Below are 9886 nucleotides of genomic sequence, written 5' to 3'. Positions count from 1 at the left end.
TGTATTTTTTAGTGTTTTCCAGTGGGTGAAATAAGGGGGTTTTGGAATGACCGTGTGTTTTCCTGGGCTTTGATCAACCTCGTTCAGGGTCTGGCTTGCTGTGCTATGATCACATTATTTAGGCAGGATCTGCTTTTGAATGGAAAGGTTTTGTTTGTGTGAAGCTGAGTGGCTCTGTGGGTGAGTAGGCTGGAGACATTTCTGTACCCAGAGAACTCTGGAAATCTGCTGTCTTACAAAGGAAAGGGCAAATATAAGGGGAAAAAAAAAGCCCTACAATAATTTGTGTAGGTAAACTAGTTAAATGATTTGAAACAAGTTCAGGTTTTAATTTTGAAACACACGGATTCTCCTTTCACAAATATTTTATCAAAAGCAGCAATAAAGACTAGTGAATTACTTAGGAAGTCAAATTTTGGCTGTAGGAAATAAAGGTCCACCTTGCCCAAGGCAAATTAACTATGACCTGCCCCTTCAGACTTTGCCCTGCTCTAGGGACAAGCGCAAAGAGCATTTATTCTTTGGAATTTTAAAATGAGTCGAGTAGCGTCTGGGACGTGTAAGTGGGTATTCTCCGAGTCTAAATCCTTTCTTACTATTGTCTGTGCAAGGGATATCCAAACGTCACAGTTGTTTGGGAAACCCCATTTTGCTGGGCATTTCACAAAACATGGTCAAACATAACGGGTAAAATTCAGGTCGTGGTGATGTCAGTTGAAAACTCCCCTTGATATCTGTGAGAACAGTTTGCGCTCAAAATGCTTCCAGGGCTGTGATTTCCAATTTAAAAAAAAAAAAAAAAAGAAGTGGTAAAAGGAAGGGTCTTGGGTGCCGTTGAACATAGTTCCTGTTTTGTGCAAGAACCACAGAATAAAGTTTCACTTGTTAGAGCTGGAAAACAACTCGGGTTCCACTAGATGGTGAAACTTTCATGGACCGTTTCTGGGAATGCGAGGAGCATGTTTTTCACAGCCTATGCAGTGTTTGTCCAATACAGTTTTGAATATCTTGTCGCACTTTCTATTCCGTGTGTGACCCGACGGTATTTTTAAGGCAGCGAGAGAATGCAGAATACTTTTCTATGGAGAGGGTTTTAAGTGCCTGGGAACTTCATGCTGGTTTTAGCTTGGCTGGTAAAGCCAAGATTTGGTATTTTGAAATGAAAGTAGTCGCTGCTGTTGAATTTTGTCTACTAGACTGGGAATGTTGTGTTTTGAGACAACATCGGAGTAATTTGTTGGGGACTTTCCTAGACGGTTATGTGATACTTCGAAATACACCCACAGCGAGGCTTGTATTTGTGGAAATCTGCCTGATAAGCCACCAGGTTCTCAAGCCTTAACTTTTTGCTAAGATGCAGAAATGACTGGGGGGGGGGGTGTCCATACCTACCAAAACCATTTTCCGTTCCCAAAACAAGTGCTAAAGGTTGTCTGCTGCTTACGTGAATGCACGGGCCATCACGGTTGGTTCATGTTCCAGCCCGTGCTGTCTAATGCCTGTCGGTGCCTTTGTGAACATGTGATGGAGAAAAGGTCTCATCATTTTTCTCTGAAACGGAAGAACAAGCAAGCAAAACATATTGCAAGGTACCAGGCAAATGGCAACATTTGGCTCCTGTTTGTGTGCATATATATATATATACACACATGTATCCATATGTATATATACGGAGAGTGAGTGAGAATATTTATGTATTGGTTTGTTGAATTTAACTGGAGCTAAGAATTTGTTGAAGAAAATTAAAAGTCTGTATTCAAAGACTCCCATCTCTCAGACACGTGTGTCTTTGGAGTACACATGCACTTGCAAAGGCACCCAAATTTGAATAGGCTCTGAAAAAACTACAGCTGCCGTGTTGCAGGGGAGCTGCCTCTGTCCGAGGATAAGTAAGTGCATGGTATTAATTTGAACTAAGAGGAGGTTTTGATACGAGTGCAATTAATTTCTTGTGTGTGTTCTTCCACAAGGAAAACCTAAATGAGATTAGCTTCCTTTAAGTGGGTAGCCATACTACTAAGTAGTTTATATAAATGAGTATAAATACTATGTTATTAGGAGAGTCACGTGAACACACAAGCACTATATGTGTTTATATATATGCACACATATGCGTATTTTACTACATATATGTATATATATACATGCTCATTTAAAACATGCCGGGTTTGGTTTGATTTTTGGTAGGACTACATTCCTCCTGTTTCCGTGTATAAAGGGATGCATTCACCATAGAAAGTCCACTTTTAATTGAAAGGGGTACGTGCTACCAATAGTTTTCAGTCCAAATAGAAGACAAGAAACTGATGTTGGGAGTGGATAAACGGTACCACCTGATGGATGGCTGTGACTGATGAGAAGCTCAGCAAACGGGGGGGTCAGCTGCTGTCATTTGATTATTTTTTTTTTTTTGCAAAGGAGAGTTTTAGAGGAAAGGAGAAGTTAGCTGGGCTCGCGCGTGTTTGTAGGGGACTATTCCCAAACCTGAATGGTAGCAGCGGAGAACGCAGGAATATGCATACTTTAAAAGTGCGTGAAAAATTCCAGGATCGTGGCTGAACTGAAAGCAGAATTTGGCTTTTTGACCAGAGATAAGTAGAGACCATAAATGCAAGATTAGCAAAGGAGAGGACTGGAGGGAGTTTGGGGAGGTGGAACCGAGTTGGAACAAAGGGTTTAGAGAAAAGGAGTAAAAGCAGAAGATAGACTGCAGAGGCCAGAAAGAAAAGACCCGATGGGAGGAGGGAGGCGGGAGGTCACGTTGCGCTTCATTCAGTTTTGAAAGCATTCACAGAGATTCTGTGCGGAAAATGCAAATACGCGATATTGTGGCTAATCTTGTACTGAAACTCCACGCTCTTTTTCAGGGGAATCCTTCTATTTGATTTGGTCGGTTTTACGTGAGATGGTAGGTGTACACGAGAGAGAAAGCAGCGTAATCCCAAGCAACCTGGCAGCGAATAACAGAATGGTAGGGGTTGGAAGGGACCTTCGGAGATCATCTAGTCCAACCCGCCTGACAGAGCAGGGTCACCTAGCGAATCAAACCCTGGAGTCACCACAGTACGTGAGAAAGCAGATGTTCCTGGTTTTCAAAGCGCGGTTAGTGCTGCCAACCTGACTCTTCTTCTGGCACCCCATCCCAGCTGCGGAGAGACCTGCTCCAGAAAGGACACGGGTCCCACCGCTCTTCCCACGCCAGGTTTGTTTATAAATCCCCGTGCCATGAGAGCACACCACCTTCCTGGGGAAACAAGTGTCCTGCGTGAAGGGGGTGGATGGAGAGCTCGTGCTTGGCCCCCGCCGCTTCTGAGCGTTGGCTTTGCTTGTGGGGGGAAGGGGCACACGTGCACCTCTGAGAAGAAAACAGCTGCCCACATCACTTGGCCCGAACAATCACACCGGGGATTGTTACTTGGCAGCGAGAAGCTTTTATTTTAAGTAGATATGTGCGTTTTTACATGGCAATATTTTACTGGCTTACAAAGATGGATGTCGCGACGTGCAATAGCTTCAATTCAGGACAACTTAAAGCACAGAATGAAGAGGTGTGTTGTACAGCGCAGGGGGTTTACCAACAGGCGATGTCTAACTGCAGCCAGGAGCTGTTGCGCCCCAGCGCTCCCCTGGAAATTTATGCTTTTAGCTGAAAGCATCAAGTTTGGAACCACAGCTAAGGGAAAAAGGCAGCGCTGTTTGAGCTCCGTGTGCTTATTTGCCATCAAGATACGGCTTGTCAGAGATGCAGATCGTCTGCAGAGCTCCTGTCTACTTTCTGCACTCCATTCCACTGCAATGAGCTAACCACCCTCCTGCAGAAGTTCAGGAGAAACCTGAAAACGCACTGTGTTAGCGGGGTTTGGCTCACAAGGGTCACCGCACGAGTTCGCCAAGGAAGTCTCAGTTTGCACCACGCAGGTGCGTGATCTGTACGTGGGAATGGCAGTAGCGTGTGACCGCAGAAAGTGTCCTCGCCGCCCTTAGATAAAAATGCAGTTTTCCCTTCTTAGAAGACAGTATGGCAATAGGCTGCGGTCTAAGGGTGAAGTAAGAAACACCCGCGTGCTGTGCAGGAATAACTCTCTACCTGGAACGCCGTCAGGGATCCATCCCGTGGCGCTGGCGTGTGCTCGCCGTAGGCATCACAACCACCCTCCTCATCAAACGCACCGTGCTCCTATGTGGCAGGAGACGCGCGGGGGGGGAGCACCGGCTGCATCGAGTATATTTTTTTTAGATTCGTGGGCGTATTTTTAACCCCGAGTAAAGGTTTCAACTCCCTCTTTCGGCAGGAACCGGCGTTGCCCTTGTCCTCTTTGCAGAGCCGCGACCGAGCCCCTCGTTTGTGTTTCTGGGGGCTATGTATATACTCTGCCTTTTCCTGAGGAGGCTTCGTCACAGATTTGCCTCTGCCATAGGCTCCAGCCTGGCAAAGCATCTCTGCGCCTTGGTCTTGAGAAGAAGGGTTGGCCACCGCTGCACACCTGTGCTCCGGTGTTCGTGTGGGGGTTCGCTGAGACCCATGGCTACATAACTCTGCTCTCCTGGCAGCTCCCGCCACAGTCCTATGGGAATGTGAGTTACAAAGATGACAGAGCCAAGCTCTCCTGAGCAGGAGTGGGTGATGTTAGCGGTGACAGCCACCAGCTGAGGATGGGGAGGCTCACACTGGACAGTGGGGAAGATGTTGTCATCCGGAGGGCGATGCAGCACGGGAACCGTCACCTCGGCGGGGGGAAGCCTCCTTGCCTGGAGTTCCCAAGCCTCGGCTAGACGAAGCCGTGGCCAGCCTGACATCGTGCCAGCCATGGTCCTGCTTTGAGCAGGCTGTCAGACGAGGTGATGCCGAGAGGTCCCTGCCAGCCAGCACTTCTTCGGTAAATTAAGAGTGCACCAGAACCGTACAGCAGCTGCCAGCCAAGCCAGGCTCCTTTAGAGTGACCATTGATAAATCCTCATATTATTGCATAGCAGCTCTTCCTTCTCCATTGTAACATGGTTTTTAGGACACAGGCTCCCTTCAGGCCAGCACTGAGGTTAGACCTGCTTTGAGGAGGGCTCAGATGACCTCCTGGAAGGACCTACTGGACGGAGTCCCTTTCCCACCTGAATTATTTTAGGCATCCCTCTTAGTCAGCCTTCAGGATGCTACAGTCACCGTACCATAAGTAAAACCATCGTCATGCAAAAGCTCGTTCATGTGCATTTAAACAATAAAGGGCTTCATGTGACACTATTATTAACTTTCTAGCCATAAGAAAGGTTATTACCTTAAGGAATGAATTTGTAATAATCACAGGTGGCTGTTCATGAAACTTCAGCTTTACTTTTCAGCAAAATAAAGCTGCTTTTTTCTACCCTTCATGTCTCTGTGCGTGTCTCTGTCCCTTCCAACCTCCAACACAAGACCAACCGCCCCAGGAACCGTGAAATCCCACATGTGGGTTTTTTTATCGTAGCCCAGCAACTTTGGAAAAAGAGCCAAGGAGGTCCTTGCTCCTGCCAATTTCTCCTCATTGCACGGGCTCAAAAGTGAATGGGAACCCGACGTCTGGGAGCTCCTCCTCTCGCTCTGGCCATCGTCATGTGTAACTTGCCCTGAGCAAGGCTCCCGGACTTGTCAGGGCGCTGGATTCTTGCAAAGGTCAGTCAAGGTCACGTCAGGCCACCCTCAGTCCTTGTCCCCTTGTCCCCTTTCCTCTGCTCCCTTCAAGTTAAGGAGGGCTGGGAAGGTTTCGCCCTCAGGGCGGGTTTGCAGCCTTGCAGCCGAGCTGGGAGCCAGGCCAGCCCCGGCATCCCCTTCCTGGTGGCAGCTGCCGGGGCGACCGCAGCCTGAAGGGTACCCTGGGGAAGGAAGGAGCAGCCGCCCGAGCGGCGGACGTGGGCAGCGGTGCTCACGGGAGCTCTGCAAATTCATCCCCTCGCCCCTCTCCCTTGGAGAAGGGCTTTTCCCACAGCTCCTGCGCTTACCGCACACGCCGTGCAGCGCCCCGGGGCAGGATCGGGATGCTGGGCAGGGGGAAGAGCGGAGCGGATGTTTGCCGGTGTGAGGAAGGAGCTGTAGGCAACTTTCTGCATGGAAGTAGCATCCCAGCCTGTTCCTGAAATTCCCTGAGTCCATGCGCTCCGTGCTGGCCGCCCCAAGCCCCACAGGGATGCTGCCCTGCGCTCCGGGGCCAGTGCAGGGGACAGGGACGGGGAGGCAGGGATAGCCATGGTGGCTACCAGCAGTCGCCAGCCCCTCAGGGGATGTGGGACAGGCGTGGGAGGCCGGCGTGGCGTGGTGATGGGAAACCCCCAGCAGTGTTTGTCAGCCAGAGTGGTTGCACGAGCTGCTTTCCTCTGGATTTGGGATGAAAACGTGCCCCTCTGTGCTCCAGGATGGTGGGTCCAGCAGCGCGGAGCTCAGAGCCAGGCGTGTGGAGCCAGGCAGGGCTGTGTCCCGGTGGGGTTGGCTTTGCAAGAGCCCCCGGCTCCAGGCAGGGGAGCGATGGATCCTGTGGGAGGTGCTGGTCCTGCTCTGCAGCAGGGCTCCGGCTCCTGCCACCGGGGGTGGTCCATAAGCTGCAGGCCAGAGGGAAAGGGAGGGGGTTGCGCCACTAGACAGAGACAGATCCGGGCGGCTGGCTGTTGCTGTTGCTCTCAGAGGGTGTCTTGGCAGTGGAGGAGGTGGCCATGGAGCCGCTGTTCCTGAAGATGCGGAGCAGCCTCCGCTTGTAGCCCCTGAAGGCAAAGAAGTAGATGATGGGGTCGATGCAGCAGTTGAGGTTCATGAATGCCACAGTGACTTGCAGGGACATCTTGAAGGCTTGCTGCTCGCGGCAGGACGGCTGGTAGAGGATCTTCCTGACCATGAACTGGACGATGTTGAGGTGGTAGGGGCTGAAGCAGAGAAGGACGGCCAGCAGCACCACCAGGATGACAGTGAAGGCCCGGCGGTGGTGCCCGTTCTTCACCGTCAGGGGGTTCTCTTTGGCCGTCTGGCAGAGCTTGAGGTTGATCCTCACGTAACACACCAAGATGATGCCCACGGGCAGGAAGAAGCCGAGCACGCAGGCCCCCAGGAGCAGGTAGGGCAGCTTGGGAACCTCCTCGAAGTTGAAGTACTCCATGCAGGTCAGCTTGTCCCCCATCCTCCGCGTCATGGGCCGCAGAAGCAGCGGCGCCGTCTGCAGGAACACCAAGGACCAGATGAGGACACAGACGCCCCTGGCACGGCTCATCTTCCGGATCCTGCCGGGGTGCCTGGTGCGCACCACGGCGATGTAGCGGTCCACGCTCACACAGGTCATGAAGTAGATGCCCACATAGGTGTTCATGTAGAAAATGAAGGCTGTGGCCCGGCAGAACCAGTCCCCGAAGGGCCAGTCAAACTCCAGGATGTAGTAGGCGATCCTGCCGGGCAGTGCCAGGGTGAAGAGGGCATCGGAGAGGGCCAGGTTCACCAGGTAGAGGTCGGTGGAGTTGAGCTTCTTCTTCCTGCGCTGGAAGGTGATGCAGAGGGCCAGGATGTTCCCGCAGGCGCCGAACACCAGCAGGGCGGTGTAGAAGAGGGAGAAGGTGACTTTGGCGGAGAAGTGGTGGTTGTGCACGTTGCAGCTGCTCTGGTTGCTGGAGGTGAGGTTGGCGGGCGGGAACGCGGCAGCCTCCGCAACAGCCATTTCCACGGTGCCTCGCCGAGCTCTTGCCCTCTCCCTTGGAATAAGAACAGACGTGAAACTTGCAGCTTATCGATAACGGGAGCGGCACCCGCCGGGCCTGTGAAAGGCCTGTCCCCAGCTCCCTGCCACCCCCCCCACCCTTGGCAGCACCCAGCTCGAGTCATTTGGAAAAACGCATCTCTTGTGATTTCGGTGCGAGAGTCTCAACAAAGGCTGTGACTCATTGTCGTCTTCTTGTCACCAACTCCTCTTATTTTTGTGGGTTTTTTTGCAAGTCCAATCAATACCAGAAAGGAACGGGTGGGGGGGGGGGGGGCGGGGGGTGCTGGGAAGGGGGGAATCAACTGTCGCACAAACAAGGTCCCAAACTCATCTGGTGGCAGCGATGTCATTTATTCCTCACCGCGGGGAAGTGGGGGGGAATGGGGAGCTTCATTGAGAAAATGCCCAGAAAGTGGTGGGGCTGGGCGGGGGGGGCCGGGGGGGCTGGGTGGGGGGCCGGCGAACAGAGGTGACCAGAAGCACCTCCGCACCCCTCGGGCCGGGGCCAGAGCAGAAACCAAACCGAAGGAATCCGAAGAGAGGAAAAATCCCAGCCTTCCCCGCAAAAAATCCCGTGCCCCACGCCCGCCTGAAGCGGGGGGCGAACACCCCCCACCCCTCCCCGGCACCGAACTCCGGCGCCCCGCACGCCCTCCCGCCGCTCCCCCTGCTCCTGGGCCCGGGTTCGAGCCCCCCCTCCTCCGCGCCGGGCCCGGGGGGGACAGCGCCGTGCCCTCCGCCCCCGGGGGCTGCAGCAGCTCCCGGGGTGCCCGTTCCCCCCTGTCCCGTCCCGTCCCGCCGCGCCCCCCGGCCCCGCCGCTCACCGCTCCGCACGCTGCCGCCCCCGGGGCCGCCTCCCGCCGCCGGGCTCCGCTCGGGACGGGACGGGACCGGACGGGACGCGACGGGGCGTCCCGGCTGCACCGCGCCGCCCGCCCCCCCGCCGACAGCGGTGGACCCCCCTGAGGGGCTGAGATGCTCACACGAACACGCGCGAAAGAGAAATCAGGGGCTCCAACCTGGGAGCGGCGGTGCCGCCTCCTCCTCCTCCTCCTCCTCCTCCTCCCGCCCGATGCTGGGGACGCGGGGGGGGGGCGGGCGCGGAGCCTCCCCGTGCCCGCACCCGGCGCTGGGGCTGCCCGTCCGTCTGAGCGCCTCAGGGGAATCGCTCACGTTATAAAAGCACCGTGAGGTCTGGGGTTAGTTTTTCTTTTTTTTTTTTTTTTTTCTTTCTCTTAGGCTTAGTAAAAATACGTGTTCTTTCTGTGGGTTTTTTTTTTTTGGTTGGGTTTTTTTTTTTCTTTTTTTTTTTTTTTTCCTCGGTGTGTGAGAGGCATTTGGCTGCAGCGCGGGGGGTTATTCTCAGTAGCGGCTGTGCTGGGGAAGATAAATGACTGTACCTGCGCGGCAATCGCTCCCGACATCTGAGCCGACTTTGGGTTTTACTCCGAAAATTTCTGCAAGGATGCAAAATGCAACTGAACAATTCAAAAAAAAAAAAAAAAACCAACAAAAAAAGCCTCAGCTCTGGTTCACGTGCGGTCCGGAGGGTTCATCCCTGGGCACGTACATATGGCCACTGGCAGCACGATGGGAACGTGGCATCTTTTTGGATACAGTTGGGACTAATCCCCCTGTGGAGCTTATTGTGCCCGTGGCCAGCGCAAGCCACACTGTGCCCGGCTCCCCAAGCTGCGGTGAAGCCCAGATTTGCCTTTCGCACGCACACGGGGAGACCACCAGGCACGGCTCCCTGAGCCAGAGGCTAACCTGAGTGGAATGAGACTGTCTGCCCTTAATGGAAAAATATTTTCATTATTAGGATGATATACTATGTTGTGAACGTAGGGCAAAGCCCCTCATCTCAGCCAGAGCTCTCTGCGCAGGCTTCATCCCTGCAGGGCAGTGGAGGGCTCTGATTTACCCCACGTCCCCATGTGTGGGTGGCCGGCAGGGCCGTGGCGTGGCCGGGGAGACACCATGAGCACCACAGCCCTGGCCACGGCACAGTGCTGCCGGAGATGGGGCGAGGGGTGTGGGCAGCCAGCGTGTCCTTGCAGTGGGGACAGAGTGCTTTCCTCCTCCGGCACTTCCCAAAATGTTTGCAGAAGCGCAGCCTGCCCTGTGGCCAGCAGGATGGCCTTCCCCACGGCGGCTACTTACTGGAGACCACTGGGGCTTTC

At 53.6% G+C, this 9886-nt stretch overlaps 1 protein-coding gene across 1 annotated transcript; it reads right to left on the bottom strand.

The window, feature by feature from the left end:
* Positions 1 to 6423: 6423 nt before the first annotated feature.
* LOC141737921 (G-protein coupled receptor 183-like) lies at positions 6424 to 8545 on the bottom strand. The gene is made up of 2 exons (XM_074572923.1): positions 8528 to 8545; positions 6424 to 7695 (listed from the first exon to the last, which is right to left on the bottom strand). The coding sequence occupies exon 2, from the start codon at positions 7659 to 7661 to the stop codon at positions 6600 to 6602; it is 1062 nt and encodes a 353-aa protein (XP_074429024.1). The 5' UTR covers positions 7662 to 7695; positions 8528 to 8545; the 3' UTR covers positions 6424 to 6599.
* Between the last annotated feature and the right edge of the window lie 1341 nt (positions 8546 to 9886).

Source organism: Larus michahellis, chromosome 1 (genome assembly GCF_964199755.1).
Source record: "Larus michahellis chromosome 1, bLarMic1.1, whole genome shotgun sequence".
NCBI lineage: Eukaryota > Metazoa > Chordata > Aves > Charadriiformes > Laridae > Larus > Larus michahellis.
Note: the sequence above shows the minus strand (reverse complement) of the source record. Positions and strands in the feature narration are given on the sequence as shown.

What these genes read in the sequence shown, in the direction of transcription:
- LOC141737921 (XM_074572923.1), bottom strand. Translation starts at nt 7,661, where the DNA reads ATGGCTGTTGCGGAGGCTGCCGCGTTCCCGCCCGCCAACCTCACCTCC.